This window comes from Quercus suber, unplaced genomic scaffold, assembly GCF_002906115.3.
Source record: "Quercus suber isolate HL8 unplaced genomic scaffold, Cork oak 2.0 scaffold_258, whole genome shotgun sequence".
Lineage (NCBI taxonomy): Eukaryota > Viridiplantae > Streptophyta > Magnoliopsida > Fagales > Fagaceae > Quercus > Quercus suber.
In genome coordinates, this window is record NW_027069714.1 from 425,390 (window position 1) to 444,913 (window position 19,524).

Genomic DNA, 19,524 nt, shown 5'->3' on the forward strand with positions numbered 1-19,524 from the left:
ACATGATCTATTAAAAATGAGCAGAAAACCCAAGGACACACTCTTAGGCATTTTAATCATGAAACTGGTGTATATCAAGTGGTTACCCCGTACAACGACCATAGAGGTGGAGGGGGAAACCACAGTCATGAAGTGCACGTATTTGATAGGACATATGGCTGCGGAAAATGGCAAAACTTGAAGATCCCTTGTTCACATGCAATTACAGTTCTGAAAGCTTTGCACCGCGATGTGACAAGGTATATTGACCCATGTGACAGTTTGAGCAACGCGATCCATACATATTCACATCATTTTGTGGTGCCCAAGTCGGAGTCCTTGTGGAGGGACGTTCGCGAAGCACGGTGGGTGCTTGACCCACAGCTGTTGCGGGCCAAAGGTCATCCTGTGAAGTCTAGATTAAGGAATGAAATGGATGAGGTACGGCAAGAACGGGGAAGCCGGAGGGAAGATCCGGACTTGAGGGAGATTCAACCGAGGCAGCGATGCGGACTGTGTCATCAAGAGGGGCATAACCGCAGAAGCTGTCCCATTTCCCGTGGGGCTTCAACAAGTGGTAGTGCTATGAAATAGGCATGTGCCCTCCCTGTTTTTATATAATATGCTAAGAATTTCATTTGGTTTTTGTTCTTTGCATTTCGAAACTAACGACCGTATTTTAATGTTTGTCAGGCGAGCGGAGACTCGATTTTCGGATGGCATTGTAGACTATGTTGTATTGACTTACTTAGTTGTTATTTTGTTTATTGTTGAATGTTGTTGTAATTGAACTATTTGCTATCCATTGTACTCGTTACATTAGTTGCGTTGTGCACCTTTTGCCTATAATGCCAGCAATGATATTACTTCAATATTAGTAGCTACTACTTTGGCAAGTTCAACAACAGGAGGCTTCTTTGAAGCGATGATAGCTAGTATTTGTTATGTTCTTGGTTTTGGTGTTTACAATATTTGGTTTTTTGGATTTTTCATGTTGTATGCCATTCTTGAAAATTCATTGAGAATCATTTTAGTACTAAGAAACAAAAGTGAAACAATAGTAAAAGGAATTGTAACCAGTTTTGAAGGTTTTAAATTGTTTAGTTTAAATTAAATTTGTTAGTTTACTTTGCTAATCGGTGAATTGTAGTGATAAGTAGAGAATTGCAACCAGTTATGATATTTAAATACCAAGAAATTTCAGCAAGTTGAGATGATTAGTAGAGAATCTGTTATGCAGTCACATGAGAAAATTCAGTAATTCAAGGCTTTATATAGTACTTAACTCAATTGAGATGATTTCTTTTCAATTTATGAATGATGGAAGTATTTGTTTTGCCTAATTTATAGTGTAATGTACCAAGTTTCTTTGGTCAGTTTTCTTAATCCTCTTATACTTTTAAGGTCTATTTTGGAAGATAATTATGGGTAGAATTGTGTGCTAAGAGGGCAACTATAATGCCCATGAATTTGACTAGTATCATATGCTTGTATCTAGTTGTTTATTGCTGGCCATCGCTAAACAGCTCACTGAGAATAAAGAAATTTAGTACATAAAGCAGATTGTTGGACTTCAGCAGCATAAAGAATACACCAATGTAAAATCTTTGAGATATGGTCATTTGATGATAATGACTGATCAGGTGCGCCTTAAAATTCTCTTATTGTTTTGTTCTTGTTTTATGCTTACAATTCTCTCTACAAGGCCCATGGATAGCCTTCAACCAATATAAAATTGTAATATATCAAATGTGACTGGGGATGTTGTAGCAGTCTTAGATGATGCTGGAAGCTTTGGAATCTTTTATGGGGAATTCTCGGATGGTGCTGTGTATGTGTACAAGAACGATAATGATAACGGCGGATTGTCAGCAACCTCAAACATGACAACCAGGTCAGCGGTTCTTCGAAGATTGTCACTTGAGTCTAATGGAAATATACGTTTGTATAGATGGGATGATGATGTAAATGGCTCGCGCCAGTGGGTGCCAGAATGGGCTGCAGTTTCAAACCCTTGTGATATTGCTGGAATTTGTGGCAATGGGGTATGTAATTTGGATGGGAGCAAGACCAATTCTTCTTGTACATGTTTACCTGGTACTTCTAAGGTAGAAGGTAGTAGTCAGTGCTCGGAAAACTCCTCTTTGATTGGTAAATGTGATTCACAGCATAAATATCCAACATCTGAGTTTAGGATTTCAACGGTGCAGCAAACCAATTACTATTATTCTGATTTTTCTGTAATAGCAAATTATAGTGATATTGCCAGTGTGTCAAAGTGTGGGGATGCTTGTTTATCAGATTGTGACTGTGTTGCCTCTGTTTATGGGCTTGATGATGAGAAGCCTTATTGTTGGGTATTGAGGAACCTGGACTTTGGTGGGTTTGAGGACTCTGGCTCAACTCTCTTTGTGAAGGTTAGGTCTAATGGTTCAAACACACCAGAAAGAAATTCTGGGGGTTCTTTGGAAGGGTCCAAGAATGCAAGAACGAAGGTCTTGGTCATTCCAATTGTTCTCAGCATGACATTACTCATTGGGCTGCTTTGTTTGTTATTATACTATAACATTCATAGAAGAAGAGCTTTAAAGAGAGCCTTGGAGAGCTCCTTGATCTTATCGGGTGCTCCATTGAATTTTAGCTACTGTGAGTTACAAACCCGGACATGGAATTTTAGCCAGTTGCTTGGAATAGGTAAGCATAGAATACAATGTTACTTTCAACAAACAGAGGATGTTGTATTTATTCTATGGTTTTTTTTTTATTTTTTATTTTTTTATTTTTTTATTTTTTATTTTTTTTATCATGTATAAGTAATGCTTCTTTTACAGGAGGATTTGGGAATGTATATAAGGGAAGCCTAGCAGATGGGACTTTGGTTGCAGTGAAGAAACTAGATAGGGTGTTGCCTCATGGAGAGAAGGAATTTATAACTGAGGTGAACACTATTGGCTCCATGCATCACATGAACTTGGTTCGGCTCTGTGGATACTGCTCTGAGGGGACACAACGGTAAGCAATGTTCCTAGGTAGTCATTTTTGTTATATTTTGACATAAATGTAACATCTAAAGTGTCCACTGGGTATGACATTTCATTTTTTTGAGATTATGAATGATATGGTTTAAAGCAATAGTGGACATTTTGAGATTTTGCATTTAGATCACCTCATAATTTAATATTGATATAATTTGAAATTTAAATTCTTTTTAGAAAAATTATTCATGAGTGACATTTTATTGTTTGGCTGTTTTGGCAGGCTTCTAGTTTATGAGTTCATGAAAAATGGGTCCTTGGACAAATGGATCTTTCCTTCATATAATTGCAGAAATAGGCTACTAGATTGGCCAACTCGCTTCCATATAGCTGTGGCTACTGCACAGGGAATTGCATATTTCCATGAGCAGTGCAGAAATCGAATAATACACTGTGACATAAAGCCAGAAAATATTTTGTTAGGTGAAAATTTCTGTCCTAAAGTCTCTGATTTTGGACTAGTTAAGTTAATGGGAAGAGAGCTCTCACAAGTCGTCACTATGGTCAGAGGAACTAGAGGCTATTTAGCTCCAGAGTGGGTTAGTAACCGCCCTATAACTGTAAAGGCTGATGTTTATAGTTATGGAATGCTTCTTTTAGAGATTATTGGGGGAAGGAGAAATCTTGACATGTCTTTTGATGCTGAAAACTTCTTCTACCCTGGATGGGCTTTTAAGGTATCCTCTGATGTCTTTCTCGACTTAGATGAATGCAATACTTTTGGATTCTTCAGGAAAAAAAACTTTTGAGATTAACTTCTCATAATCATGATAAATAGAAACGATCTTTAAGAATAATCATTAAGGTGAAGATATGCCCGGTTAATCCCACAAGATGGTCATTCTATATACTAACCAGCCTGGCAAACTCTGTAGAAATAGGAGCTTGTGCATTGTGCATAACCAAATGTTCTCATCCAAAACATTAGATAGGCATAACAGCCCGTCTACTTCTATTCATGTGTCTATTTTGCTACTTTTTTTTTTTTTTTTGGAGAGAGGTCTATTTGCTACTTACTTCCAAGCAAAATAGTATTCTTAGTTGTGTTTTATTTTATTTTTTATAAACGATAAGTAATGGGATTTTATTGAAAAAATATATTACTTCATGCTCGCAATGATGAACACAAAGTAAACTGAAATGATAACAATTGAATTATGCACAGAAGTCTAAAGATTCTTTCAACTCTAAAAGGGAATTGCTATTTGTAAGACCCCACACCCGAGACCACAGAACAACGTTGACTCCCATAGAGCCTTTGATCTTTCTGTATCTTCAAAAATGCAACTATTTCACTCTTAGAGACAAGTGTATATCTGTGAATCATTATAAAGTGAGACAATTTAACAGCTTAAGGGTTCCTCTGTGTTGGCCGAGCTCATGGATCTTCTCAAATTATGTTCCTACCATTCATGAACCTAGACTGTACTCCTTTCTTCGGTGCCAAACCCAAACTTAATTAAAAAGAGCATAAACAAACACAAAGTCTTTCCTCCACAATCATCAATACGGGAGGGAGAAATTGTTAGAACAAAGTAAGTAAACAATGGCCATTTTGAAACTTGAAAAGTAACATTTCCTAAAATAATTTATATGGGTTTATCCTATTTCCACAAGTTTATTATTATTACTTGTTAAAGATAAAGATTTGAACAAAACAGCATCAATAGAAAAAGCGTCTAAAAAAAAAAAAAAAAAAAAAAAAAAAAAACCCATAACATGTAAATGATTAGATGATTATAGAAAAGGGAGAGGGAGAGACCTGGAGGTGGTGGAGCTTGATGTGTTCCCAGACCTTCTTGACGGCGTGGGTGCGAGAGGACTCGGTGGCGCCGTCGAGGAATTTGCCGAGTTGAGGAGAGAACTGAACCACCTTCTGACTGCCGATGTTGGAACGAGCTTTGGTAGTAGTGAGAGAGACAGATCGACTGTGTGAGTGAGCGAAAGAGAGAGGGAGGCTGAGGTGAGGTGTGCGACTGAGAGAGGCTGAGGTGAGGCTGACTGAGTTGTGCGACTGAGAGAGGGTGAGTGAGAGAAGACGAGAGAGGGTGAGTGAGAGTGGAGAGTGGAGAGTGACTGTGAGAGAGGCGTTTAATTTGAAAATATCCTATTAAAAATCGACTTTCAGAGAGTCGAGGTCCATGTGGACCGACAGATGAGAGCCAGGTGGCACCACGTCAACGCCAGATGGTGTCTACGTGGAACTCGAGTTTTAGAAACTCGAGTTTTATGTGAATGCCACGTGGTATCACGCCACGTCAAACAGCAAAAATCGAGCCTCAAAAAGTCGAGGTCTGAGCGCAAAATTCGAGTCTCTAAGACTCGAGGTGTTACTAATTTATTTTGTTTCCAAACCGGGCCAACTAACTATATAGTTGGCTAATTATGGGTAATTACCCACGTCAAAAAGATAGTGGTTTGGTTTCAGATCCAATAATAAAAATAATGCCAGGGCTTGAATGCCTGATAATTTCGCGCTGCTACAATCTAAAGTGTCTGCCAGACTACTTGCGCACTACTCCATTACAGGAATTTCGCATTTGTCGCTGTCGAATTCTCAGGCAACGTTGTGAAAGAGAGATAGGAGATTACTGGCCCATTATTTCTCACATCCCAACAATCGTTCATATAAACACTATTACTCTTACATTTTAGTCACTAGTCCTTATAAACAAAATTTAAGTATAGTATATTAGGGTTCGTTTGGTACATATGATTAAAAATTGAAAATTGTTATTTGAAAATATTTGTGAAAATATGTGTGAGTGAAAAAATAGGTGAAAATACGTATAATGATGTTTAAAAACTAAAAATGGTTGTTTGAAAACACAAACCAAATACCCCCTTTAAGTGTTGTCCTTTAACTTTTCATTTTAAAATTTTATAATATAGCTACTTAATTAAAAATTATACTTTCATTGATAAAAAATCTACGTAACAAAATTTTGAGGGATGAACCTAATAAGAGCATCTAATTACTGTGCATAGGTGTGGTTGTTATAAAAGCTGGATATATAGAAGAAGGGAATATGGACAACACCTCTAATTGATTGCATTATTTCCTCTTTCAGTTTCTTCTGTCATTAATCATTATCTATCAAACTTCCATCTCCAACCATGGCCGATGCACTACTTACCGAGCTCGCGAAGCAGTTGGGTTCAATCGCTTATCGGCAGGCTCTACAAGAGATCCAGTTGCTTGTTGGCGTTGATGAAGAAGTTGAAAAGCTTCAAGAAAAGCTCGGAATCATCCAGGCGGTGCTGGACGATGCCGAAGAAAGACATGCAGTGAAGCGGCGTACTGAGAAGCGTTGGTTACAGCAGCTCAAAGACAAATACTACGAGATGGATGACGTGTTGGACACCTGGGACACTGCAAGGATCAGATCACAAATTCAGAACGAAGAAGAAGGAGAAAAAACTGCTGATGGTAACGCTCCTGCCGTTGAGAAAAAGAAGAAGGTATGGTCCTTCCCCTCTCCATCATGTTGTTTTAACCTTCCTCTGCGTCATGATGTTGGTGGCAAGATAAAAAAACTGAATGAAACGTTAGCTTTGATTCTCAAAGACAGAGAGACGCTTGGGATTGACTTTGATAGGCAACCCGAACTAATTGAGCGACCAATAACTACCTCACACGATGTTGATGTGTACCAACTTAGTAGTCGTGAAAAGTATAGGAGTGAACTACTCGACAACCTATTAGGCAAGGGTACTCATGAAGAAAGAAACCCTTGTGTCATTTCTTTAGTGGGCTTGGGCGGTATTGGAAAATCAACTCTTGCCCAACAAGCCTACAACCATCCTGAGGTGACAAAGCAATTTCCAATAAGAGTTTGGATTTGTGTCTCAGATCCTTTTGATGAGTGTAAGGTTGCCAGATCAATCATTGAATCTGTTGAGGGTCAATCTCCCAATATTACACAATTTCAAAATCTGTTAGATAAAATTTGTGATTTGATCAAGGAAAAGAAGTTCTTTTTTGTCTTAGATGATGTATGGACTGAAGACTTCAATAAGTGGAAGCCTTTCAAAGGTGCACTCACATGTGGTGCCCAAGGTAGCAGAATTTTAGTCACCACACGTAAGGAAACAGTTGCGCAGATGATGGGGAGTGCGAAAACCCACACAATCAATTTAAAGGGATTGTCTGACGATGACTGTTGGTTGATTATTAGGAAAATAGTGTTTTCTGATGATAATCTAGAGCAACATAAGGATCTAGAATACCCTGGCAAACAACTATCAATTAAGTGCAAAGGCTTGCCACTAGCTGCAAAGATTCTAGGGAGTCACATGCGTAACAAGAGAACAAGAGAAGAGTGGGAGCGGGTTTTGCACAGTAGCTTGTGGGAATTAGAAGATATTGAAAAAGGTTTGTTAGGACCCTTTTTTTTGAGTTATTATGAACTACCCCCGGCAGAGAAACAATGTTTCTTATCTTGTACTGTCTTTCCGAAAGATCATCCTTTCAATAGACTTGAGTTAGTCATCCATTGGATGGCACAGGGATATATCGACTCAAAAGTTGATATGGAAATGGAAATCATAGCAGAAAAATATTTTGAAAGTTTAGCCATGCGCTCTTTTTTCCAAGATTTTGATAAGGATGAGATTGATGGTAGAATTGTAGGTTGTAAAATGCATGATTTTGTGCATGAGTTTGCTAAGTCAATGACAAATGATGTATGTTTCACAATCAATAGTGATAATAAGGTTAACAAAGACTTTAAAAGGGCTCGCCAGTTGTCATTAACAGTTAAAGAAACAATTCCTGAGTTTGTGTTTGATGCGAAAAATCTACGCTTTCTCAATTTGAATCTTTCGTCTTCTCATACTGTCCTACCCAAGTTTTTCGACCGTTTGACTTGTCTTCGGACATTACATTTGAAAGGTGAACGTATTGTGAAGCTTCCAAATGAGGTGGACAATTTGATACATTTAAGGTACCTCAAGTTATCTTGTTTTTCTATAATAGAATTGCCAGAAACGATATGTGATTTTTGTAATTTACAAAGTTTGGATGTTAGTGAGTCTAGTAGACTTAAGAAATTACCGCAGGGGATGAGTAAACTAATTAAGTTAAGATATCTTAGTCTTTCTAAAGAATTTATAGCATTTCCAAAAGGGATTGGGAAATTGACTTGTCTTAGAACATTAAGTGATTTCAGCATAGGTGGTAAGGATGATAAAGAAGGGTGTAAACTTGGAGAATTAAAAAATTTGAATCAACTTCGAGGGACTCTTGAAATACATGGGTTGAGAAATGTGGTAGATGTAGATGAGGTTAGGGATGTACAATTGCAGACGAAGATGCATCTTCACGGTTTGAAGCTAGATTTTGGCTTCCTAAGTAAATGGGTAGAGGAAGAAGATAAAAGACGAATGAAGAATGATGTATTAGTTCTGAATGCCTTAGAGCCACCTCCATACTTGGAAGAATTAACAATTAGCTATTACATGGGCCCCACAGTGTATCCTAATAGGTTGATGTCCTTGACCCCATTGAAAAAGCTTGTTCTTGTTAAGTGCTGGATGCTCAAGTGTTTGCCTCCTTTGGGGAAGCTGCAGTTCCTCGAATCATTAGAGATATTCGGAGTGGATCAAGTGAAAAAGGTGGGAGATGAATTTTTGGGAATAGAAGAATCCAAGAAAGACGACTACCACATCATATTCCCAAAACTGAAATCTCTTCATTTTGAGAGCTTGTACAGTTGGGAAGAATGGATTGGGATGGGAGAAACGAGAGAAGAAGAAGAAGAAGAAGAAGAAGAAGAAGAAGAAGAAAAAGATAGTACTAGTTTTGTTCCAATTAAAATAATGCCACATCTTCATTCCTTGTCGATTACGAGTTGCCCTAAGCTAAAGTCACTGCCAGACTTCCTTCGTACTATTCGGTTACAGGAATTGCAGATCCGAAGGAGTCCAATTCTTGAGCAATGTTGCAAACCAAGGAAAGGAGAGGACTGACCCAAGATTTGTCACATCCCAAAAACCATCATTGATTGGTAACTTCTTCTTCCCTTTCGGTTTATTCATTAGTTTTGCAATTAAATATCCTATTTATCTGCCCAAAATTCCCATAGAAAAAAAAAAACTTTTGCATATTATTTTGCTTCAATTCAAAAGAAATTTCTAGTTATAAATCTGGTATAAATGCTCTTTGTTGTTATATGCATGCATAATTTTTTTTTTTTTTTCCTTTTTTGTCTATAATTAACATAAACTGAAATTATTTTTCGTCTAATTTTTTATTGGTAATATAAATCTTTCTATTTTTAATAATGAAATTCAATCTAAACTGTTATGGGTTTTGCTAAATTTGATTTTTCTGATTCTTTTATGGTTTAATATTATATGGGTGGTGTTCATTTTGGGTCTGTAGACTGATCTTATATAAATTGTATTGCGTTCTTTTGGGTATGACAGGGAAGCTTGGAATGGATTCTACAAGTAGAGATTTTGTGAATGATGATGCTGCAATAGGAAAGAAAAATAAAGCCTCTTTTATTGATGTTTGGAATGGTTTTAGCTGTCTTTTTCTTGATCTCTTGACTCTTGCCTTAGAACCTGACGGATCTGACCCTCCATGCCACATCCCTTGCCACACTCTTCAGGTTTGTCTTTGTTTCTTTTTTTCTTTATATGAAATCTTACAGCAATATTTATCTAGTCCTGATCTGATCAATATTAATACATCATGGCAGTGAGTTAATTTATATGGCGGAAGAGCTCAACTTAAAGATGATCATCTTCACACCATCATGACAGTATCCAGACCTTTCAATGTTGTTTTGGTGGCAGCTGGAAAATATGTGAGTATAGTTGGATCTTAAATCCCATCAAAACAGGATGAATTCTTAAATCATATCAATAATCAATTCAATAGTGAAAATTATTACATACCAGTAGATTGAGTGTCAAGTTTATTTATTTATCTTTACATTTGGAATACAATTTTTGATGACGAGGAATCCCGGAGACCATGCAGTGCATCGTTTCATTTTTGTTTTTACCCAACCAAAACCCGAACCCATGTAACATGTCCGCATCACACGGATCAGGTATGTCATCAGCTTCATCAATGGAATGTGGCCCCTAGAATTTTTTTGCACCCAAGGGGATTCCAACCTTAGACTTTGAGGGAGCATACTACCAAGCCCAAGGCTTTGACCACTTGAGCCAACCCCTAGGGGTTATTTGGAATACATTTGGTTGGAGATGATGAAATTTTTCAGATTGGTTGTTCATGAAGCAGTGATTTGTCACATACAAATAAACAAAATTATTTTCTCAAATGTGTTCTGTTAAATAATCCTGCCAATTGAACTTCATTATCTGTTGAATATGAAAGAATGAAAGTTTGAAAATTGTGAATCTATTTCCTCTCACTTTCTCTTCTAATCTTGGATTTGAAACGTTATACTGTTGAAGCGTGAAGTATATTTGAAAATTATTGGACACAATGTTTCAAATTATAATTTGATCAACCTGTCTCCCATTTTCATTCATAGATCTAGATCTCAATGTACATTGTTGCATCTGCTGTTGTGGAGAGAAAACCTTGGGAGAATCCAATTGAGTAGTTAATATATCATATAGGAACATCATTTGATCCAAAAGCTTAAGCCCTATGAGTTTGTGTCCTGTTTTTTATACTCTGGCAAATTTCTTATTTAAGCTATATATAATTTTTTATTTTTGCCCTGATTTATCACCAATTATTTGATTAATTTTAACCCCAGGTTCATTTGCTTTTTACATTTATCCAAACAAATGTTAAGCATCCTTGAATGATCATCATTGGTCAATCCGGGTTGCTAACTGGGCACAACCAGGTAGTGGTAATTATGCCACTCAGCTCAATTAGTGTTTTAAATAAAGGTCTTTCTTCTTTTCAAAGAGTTTCCTAGTATTAATCCTTCTTATTCATAACAGCCAATTTTTAAAAGGGAACATTGTTTCTTGAATCAGCTTCACGTAATTATTATAGGGGAGAATTTTTCATGTAAGATTCATAGTAATGTAGGCTACCCTTATTAGCTGAGATGTGGATTGTTGCTTGATTGCAGAGTCATCCTTTTATGTTGAAATCATTAGGAAAAGACTCAAAGAAAATGGGCACATGTTAATAGTAATAATTGAAGGTGTGGAACTTTTTTCTGAAAGCATGCATACAAAAGACCAGCAAGATGCTACTCCAGCATGTGAGTCTGTGGATATCTCAGAATGTTAAGGTATGGATGCTAGGTTGTATTGTCCTGCTTTGGTGTTAAATGTGTTGTTTGCCATACTTGGCATTTGTGAAAATCTTAGTTTTGAAATTTTGGTAATTGAAGAACTTGGAGAGGATTATTTATGTAGCGACTAATTCTAACTTTAAGGCTTTACCTATAATTTCCTTCATTTTTCTTTGAGTCATGAAGCTTGAGACGTTAAAGTAATTTTAAGTTTTAACTGATTTTTAACTGCTTGAGGTTCAACTTTTCAATTTGATAAATAGTAAAAGTGGTAGTACCATGAATGCTAATGGGAGACATGCTTGCACACAGGCTATTCATGGTTTAGTGATAGGGTATATGGGCTTCACAGTTGAGCCTGTTAATGGGAGACATGCTTTCATACCATTCCATGTGAGAATAATCAAATTTAACTTGATTATGATTTAGTCCCCAAGTTTTAAACTATGGCTTAAGTCAATTTTAAGCTAATTGAACAATTTAAAGCCTAATTGTTTAAGTGATTAGCCAATTGACATAAGCATGCATGGATATAAACATAAATAACAATCTCAATTAAAAAATCAAGCACCCACAACAACACGAGTGCTAGAAAACTGGGCAAAAAAACCTCTCCAAAGTGTCACTGCACCAAACAATCCATTGGAGAAAATAGAACAATACAAATGTGTAGCTATCATTATTATTATAAAAATTGCATAACATCATCCCACCATGTGGTTATCTATGTTTGAAACCATTTTCGATTGAGTAAAATATAAATTTATAAATTTCACAATCATCTTTATCATATATCTATACCGAGCAATCCCTTTTGGGAAAGTAACCATACATAATCAGCTTTAGCTTTATAATAAACATAATCAATTTCTCATAAATATGTTGTCCTGAATGACTAACTTTCTCTATAAAATATAGCTCCATAAAGCACACAACAGTGGGGGAAAAGGCTTCTACACATTAAAAGGAGATCACTCCTTATAAGCAAATCCCCATGTGCTTCCCTAAGTGATATGGGATTCTATGGATTGCAGGATTCCCTTTTTGGGACTCTACAATTCACCCTATTTATGGGCACACGCATCCTCGCGAGTGGGTCCCACACTTCTAGTTAGGGCATGGCTTTGAGCACACAGTAGTGGGGAAAAGGCCTCTACACATTGAAGGGAGATCACTTCTTATAAACATATCCTCATGTGCTTCCCTAGACAATGTGGGATTCCATGAATTGCAAGACTCCCTTTTTGGGTCTGTACAATAATTGTTTATGGTTGCAACAAATGCTGATAGATGATGCTCCTATTCAACATCATTGATGTAGCATGTCATGAATGTCGAGAAGAAATAATCTCAAGCAGTGACACATGAACAGGAGACTCGGCAATTTCCTTTATGTGTATATGTAAATTATTCTTTTAACTCTCCCCTTAGAACCAGATGGATAAATCCCTCCCTGCTGCCTTCCTTGCCACTCTTTGGGTTTGTGTTCTTTCCTTGAGATAGATACTATCATTATAAAATAGAGATGAAAATGATTTCCAGTCACAGTACGTGGTTTTTTTTTTTTAACGCCCTGTTTGATCCAGGAAATTAGGAGGTTTGGGCTTACAGTTGCAGCGGTAGGAATATTGAAGACAATTGACGATGACATTCCAGTAATCCTTGAGGCATACACAACTTTAAAATCTGATGGTCATGTATATCTCCTAATACAAAACCATGATTTGATATTGAGATTCTTGTATTGGATATCATCCTCTTCCTAGTGTAGGTTATAAATTATCCATTGGTTGTGACACTACTGTCTGGAGGCTCAAGAAATAATTCATGCTCAAGAAATAATTCATGCAACCCATGTTCAATCGTAATGTATTAAGAATGGTACCTGTGTTGTCAAGTTAATGGGCTGCTATAGTGGTAAGCTTCATTCATCTAAATAGCTATTTTAACATAACAAAGAGTTGACACTTGAGAAATTATTGGATTGATCTGAACATGTACTTCCTGTTGAAAAGAAAGTTCCTAATGGTTGAGTTGAAATCTTGTATTTTGTGTATCTTAAGTAATTAATTATGAGTCAGAGATTTCTATACTCTCAAAATAGGGGATAAATTGTGCATAGCCAATTGGCCATCATTTTTTGTTGTTACAAAATCTGCGGAGGAATAAGGGTAATCAGAAACGATTCATGGCCAACAAACATTGTTAGATATTTTTTATGGGCACAGTGATCCTAGAAGTTGTAGTAGAGTTCATGATTAGTACTACAAAAGAATTTTACCTGTAAATCTTAACAAAATGGTCTTGTGCTATTTGTTTAATTCTCTTGTACCTACATTTTGTTTATTATTGCAAGCTGAACTCAAAACTATATTACTTCTGGGTAAGCATATCTTGCTTAAGAGGGAGTGGTCATATGGCACCATAATTAGGACAACAGGTGGTGTTAGTGGCACGCTTGAGACTGTCTAAAGCACTCAGGGTCACATCCTATACTAAATATATTTTATTTGCCATTAATAGGTTTTAAGATTTAGCCTAAGTAGTTGTCTTCACCTTGCAAACCACTCCAATTTATTACTTTGATAATTATTCGTTTGTGCATCTCAAGAGTTTATTCATTCGGAGTAGCGAGAACTCAGGAAGGACTTAAGTGGTTTGTAAGGTAATGCAATTTGATTTAGCATTATTGTTGGTTTTTTATGTTATGGTCAAGTGGAGTTAAAATTTGAGATTTTTTGGATCCCTAATTTAAAGTGGACTGGGCTATGTGATATTAATAAGTTTCTACACAATGATAATTTGTGGATTTGAAATTTGTGTGAAAGATTACTGTTCTCTGTAGGAAATTTGGAGGACTACCCCCAAAGCTGTTTTGGTTGGACTTCCTAAAATCATTGACAATGTCACATTAATTGGAACTCTGGTACTCTCTTTGCTTCAAATGATTGTCAGCTAGGTCACATCTAGCCCATCTCAAGATAATCTCAATTTAGTTGTCACTTATGATTCAGATCAAAGACAAGTCCTCTGGATTTTACAAACAGCATAAGAGTAGCAGATTAACACAAACCTCTTGCAATGGATGACGAGGAAAGATCGAGATCAATCTCAAAGAGAAAACCCCATCTGGGTGGTCATAGATTAACACTACTAGTCTTGGTACATGATATAATTTTCCCTTTACTTTTGTGTTTTGTTTGTTCAATTGATAGATGCATCCTTATTTTTTCTCCTTATTGTGCTTCAGAAGTAAATAAATTGCCACTTTTCTATTCATTTTTATATTTGTTAATGTAGATCAATTTCAAATAATATTAGGTAAAAGCTTCCAGTTGCTGATTGGTAGTGTTTGGTTTGGATTTGTATTACTATTCCTAAGCATCCATTCATTTGTTGGCTAACGGTCATGGATAGACTTCTCTCTCATGACAGGGTTGCTAAATGGGGATACAATTGTGATCTCATTTGTGAATACTGCAAGAGAAAGCTAGTGTCCATGTTGGGTTGTGTAAGATGGGTGTCTATCTCAAATATAACGGTTAGTTTATTGAAAATTAATTGTTCTTACATTTGTCCTATAATTTGATGTGGAAACTTATAGTTGATGTAGCCATGATTTATGGAAAACACACATCGTGGTTGAGTGGCAAGTCCCACCTCCTTAATACACACCCCAAGCAGATACATGTTGGATTGTGCAAAACGTCCAAAAATCATGTTGGAGAGAGAGTTTCCTGGAACATAGTGTTAAAAATTAATGCTGTTGCAGTTTCCGTGTATTTTAAACTTCGTTTTCTTGCATGTTATCTATAGGGTGCATGCTAGACAAGTGTCAGGTTGTTGTTTATGTCTAAAGAGATATTCGTGTATTTGGACAAGTCTAAAATCAATAGAGGAGAATTTACAGTTCCTCTGTCCCTTGTCCTACAAATTGATGGGCAAATGATAAGCCTTTGTTTACTTATTTTGCAGATCCCGATTACATGCTCTGTATTGTTCTGAGCAATGCATCTGAAAAGTGTACTCAACCCTCCTTGCACACAGGGCTATTCATGGTTTAGTGGCAGGGTATATGGATTCACAATTGAGCCTATTAATGGGAGACATGCTTACATTCCATTTCACGTATGTTTCTGCTTGGTTGGAAATTTTTTATCTTCCTCATTCATGTCTACCTGTCTTTGTGAGCTATATGTATGTGTTTGTGGGTTTGTGCATGTATACACCCTTTGTGTGAGTGCAATTCAGAAATTATGCTTCTTGCTACATTATACATGTCCACAATGGCCAATTGAACAAATGTCCATTCGACCTTTAAATATCTAGCCTGCTTTACATATAGCTTGTTGCACCTATTGATCTGGAAACATGATCAATGAACCTGTGAGCAAGTTTATATTCAAAATTTCATTAAATGATAAATGAGTTCGTTCAACTGGGGCAGGAGCATATCAGTTTTATTATTCGCAAGTAGCTGGTAATATAATATGGACTTGTTTGCTCATTTTGTGTGTGCAGTGTGCAATTGAGAAACAGTGAGAAACAAAGCAAGGTCATTATAAGTGACCTGATGTCGGCAAAACTACAGTCTTCAATCAATCAGTCGAGTTTCTTGAAGACTTGGACCATACAGATGTCATTGATCGGGGATAGAAAGAAGGGATGTACCACAAATCTTATCAATATATAGGCAGACCCATTTGGAGGTAACAAGATCTAAGCATATATGAGTTCCTAAAGACGTCATGCGGACATAGTGAGGAAGAACTGCCACTCTTAGATTGGAACAACAATTTTAAAAGCAAAAATGGCTTAATAAAGTGATTAGTAGTACTATCCAATTAGAGTAGCTGTTAATATGATGTTTTCTGTGTTATTGTATCCCTTTGTTTTTTCTTGCATGTTGATACTAATTATGTCATGTATGTCCTCTGAAGTCTTGCAGTTTGCTCTAGCATTGCTGATTCATAAGATTTTTGTAAAGAACCCCTACTTTTTTGTAGATGGGGTCATACTTGAGCTTCTTGACACAATACTTTTGTAAAGAACCCCTGTGTATTATTTTGAATATATAAGAAATCTGAGTCTGCGTGCATATCTTTGAAGAAGGCCTTGAGCATCCGTATCTACCTTGGAAAATTTTGTCATTGTTTAGTTCTTCATCTATAAAACCTTTTCTTTTAATTATTTACTGTTTCCCGTTATCAAATATGCCTCTTCCAAGAGAAAGCCCCATTCCTTTGCTATGAAGGCTACAAAAGCAATTCCATCTGTTAAGACTCCGATAAATAATGATACAAGTCAACCTCCTTATCCTTAGAGCCATTCCCAGTATGTATATTGTCACAAAACAGATATTTACCCCCAAATTTTATACCTTATATCTTTTAGAATGAAACTTGGAGACTTTCAGAATATGGATCACTTGCTTAAGTTGTGATGAAACCTCTTCCAATGTCACTCACAGCTTTAGCCTTTAGGTGATACTCTAGTCTAGTGTCAATGATCTTTTGTCATTTACCCCTTAAATCTTCAACAGATTGCTGAAAAACAATGAGCTTCTCTAGTTGATTATGTGGTGCATTCTGAATGGACTGTTCCTTCTTTCCTTTCTGGGATTTATTCAAAACAGGAGGCTTTTAACATGTAGGAATGTTGTTTTAGCAAGGAGTTTTGTGACTTGGTAAAATCATCTCCACAAACCTTTTTCCACTGTTCCTTGTAATGACGTTTAATCCAACCTCCAAAATCGATGGAGCTTGCTACTTTGATTGTAAATGAGGATGTCGGTCCATCTAGATCTTGGCCTCCAAGGTGTCCCATTACCAAATTTTAGTTTATTTAGTCAAAGTTAATATTGGCTCATTTTAGGATTTTCGTAAAATAAAATAAATAAATAAATAAATAAACTTTTTTCCCCATACACGCTTGGGTTGGACTCATCAATGTGAACAAAGTGACACATGCAAAAATTTTGGCTTCTTTACACTTTACACACGTGGTCAACTCTAATCAAACCCAGAACAAATACCCAAACCCAGAAAATCAAACTCGAAAATCAAATACCCAAACCCGAAAATCAAATACCCAAACCCAAAAAATGAAACCAAAAAAACAAAAAACAAAAAAATCAAATCCGGATTACGGGGGCTTGTTGTTTGTCTTCTTCTTCGCCGTTGTCTTCAACCTCCTTGTCTTTGTCGAAGTCAGATTGTTCGATGGTTCCGAATTCGGACAAGCCAAGCATTAAAGATAACAGCACCTCTCTTTCTTTGTCTCACAATGTTGAATCTATCGGAGTTGGGGGATCTGTGATAGCTGATTTAAGTTTAGATCTGTTATGGATTGGTTGGGCTTGCTGTTGTTGTGAGCTGAATTGGTTGGGTTTTTATGGGTTTGTGTGTTTGTTTGATTCAATGAGCCAAGTTGGCCAGGTTGGTTGATTTTGTTGTTGATTGTTTGAAATAAACTGGGTTTTGTTTGAGTTTTTGGGTTTTGGGGTTTTTAAGTGTTTGAGATTTCTGGGTTTTCTTTGATTTTATGATTTTGGTTATGAATCTTTAGGGAATAACGAGAAAAACTTATGGGTTTTTAGCATGGGTCTTTCAACATTGGTCTTTGTTCTCTTCTCAAATTTTATTGCATTATTGATTTGATTTTAAGTGGGAAAGGAAGTTGATTCAATGGGATTAATTTTGAATTCGTGTTCTTGGGTTTGATTTTTTGGGTTTGTGTTCTTGTGTTCATAGGCATTTGATTTTATTGTTTTTAATCCTGTTTTTTCTTTTTTCATTTAGTTAAAATTGACAAATTATTTATAAAAAAAAAAAAATAGATACTGATGTGGCATTTTTTATAATATTTTAATTCATCCGGCTACCACCTCAACTATTTCCTTTGGTTGATTGACGAAAATGATGAAAATAACACGTGTTAATTGGTTTAGGAACTAAAAGTGATAAAATTAAAATGTAGGGACAAAAAAAAAAGAGTCAAAATATAAGAACTAAAAGTATATTTATGCTTATATATTTTCACTAAGAGTTGTCGACTTTTTTGGTACATTGTGCTTATCATGATTAGGTGGCAAATTAGTATTTTTATTTGTAAGATTCTTTTTCTCATGTGACTTTGCTTGGGAAAGACCAATTACATGGTATATAATGCCAAAAGGATAATTTACTAGTTTGGTGGGTCGTGCTTTTCATGGTTAGGTAACATATTAATTAAGCCTATTCTTATTGAATAACAGAGCTTTTACTTGTTCCCATATGACGTTGCATGAAAAAGACAAACATTAATTGTACATCATGCCAAAAGGATATTAGTTAATAGGTGCCGGCAAGCACCTGTTAATGTTTGACGTGTGCTTTTCAACTACATAAAAAATTGGTAAAGTTTTACTTTTTAGTTGTGGTTGACGTTAGAAGTGCACTTTGGTTTTTACAATAATTATAGGACAAAAATGCCCATTTAACACACTTTTAACATATTTTCCTCCATTTTACTTTTTATTTCTCACCAAATTTCATTTTATCAATATTTTACTCTTCATCTTCTTTTACTTTACCAATATCAAACTCACTTTCTTTCACTTTACCATTATCAAACCCACTTCCCAAAAAAAAAAAAAAAAAGATAAAGAAAAGTTCAAGGGTTCAATGAAGGATTAAGCAATTATTTGCAAGGTACAATAATTTTATTTTTTAAAATATATTTAAATATGAGGTTAATCTTTTTTCTTTTTTTTTTCATTTATTGTAAAATATGATGTGGATTGTTTTAATCTTGTTTTAATATAGCACCGATGAATGAGAATTTAGTTATAAGTGAGACTCATCAAGTTGTTAAGAGGAAGTGTTTTAACTTAAATGAATTACTTCAAGAATAAACTATTATTTTATTTTATTTTATTTGTATAATTTTTTTTCATTTATCCTAAAATATGATAGTGAATATTGATTGTTTTTATCTTGTTTTAACGTAGCATAAATGGATGACAATTTAGTTGCAAGTGAGACTCATCAACTTGTTCCAATGAATTACTTTGACTTAAATGAACTACCTCAAGAAGGCACTATTATTTTTTATTTTATTTGTAATCCATATTTCATTTAACGTATAATATGATATTGATTTTTTTTTTACTTCTTGTTTTAATATAGCACAAATTGATGATGATTTAATTGCAAGTGAGATTCATAGAAGTGTTTCAAGGAATTGTGTTGAGTTAAATGAGTTTCCGAATGATGGAAAAAATAATAACA

The 19,524-nt window shown here is 35.7% G+C and overlaps 2 protein-coding genes across 10 annotated transcripts; both read left to right on the forward strand.

The window, feature by feature from the left end:
* Positions 1-1,724: 1,724 nt before the first annotated feature.
* Positions 1,725-3,982, forward strand: LOC111987732 (G-type lectin S-receptor-like serine/threonine-protein kinase At5g24080; the record flags this gene model as incomplete). Its single annotated transcript, XM_024019464.2, has 3 exons — positions 1,725-2,673; positions 2,811-2,991; positions 3,238-3,982. Coding segments are annotated over 3 exons (1,656 nt in total), but the record flags the coding sequence as incomplete, so codon positions are not given.
* Positions 3,983-6,064: 2,082 nt separating this feature from the next.
* Positions 6,065-16,365, forward strand: LOC112000211 (putative disease resistance protein RGA3). 9 transcript variants are annotated; one of them, XM_065781160.1, is made up of 11 exons: positions 6,065-9,022; positions 9,444-9,631; positions 9,722-9,829; positions 11,087-11,251; positions 12,841-13,171; positions 13,866-13,919; positions 14,100-14,180; positions 14,269-14,416; positions 14,672-14,795; positions 15,230-15,382; positions 15,776-16,365. In XM_065781160.1, the coding sequence occupies exon 1, from the start codon at positions 6,132-6,134 to the stop codon at positions 8,982-8,984; it is 2,853 nt and encodes a 950-aa protein (XP_065637232.1). In that variant the 5' UTR covers positions 6,065-6,131; the 3' UTR covers positions 8,985-9,022; positions 9,444-9,631; positions 9,722-9,829; positions 11,087-11,251; positions 12,841-13,171; positions 13,866-13,919; positions 14,100-14,180; positions 14,269-14,416; positions 14,672-14,795; positions 15,230-15,382; positions 15,776-16,365. The 9 variants fall into 9 exon arrangements, with proteins under 9 accessions (XP_065637232.1, XP_065637230.1, XP_065637228.1 ...); XM_065781158.1 differs by having other exon boundaries at positions 12,841-13,919; XM_065781156.1 differs by having other exon boundaries at positions 13,866-14,180.
* Positions 16,366-19,524: the final 3,159 nt, after the last annotated feature.

What these genes read in the sequence shown, in the direction of transcription:
- LOC112000211 (XM_065781154.1), top strand. Translation starts at nt 6,132, where the DNA reads ATGGCCGATGCACTACTTACCGAGCTCGCGAAGCAGTTGGGTTCAATC.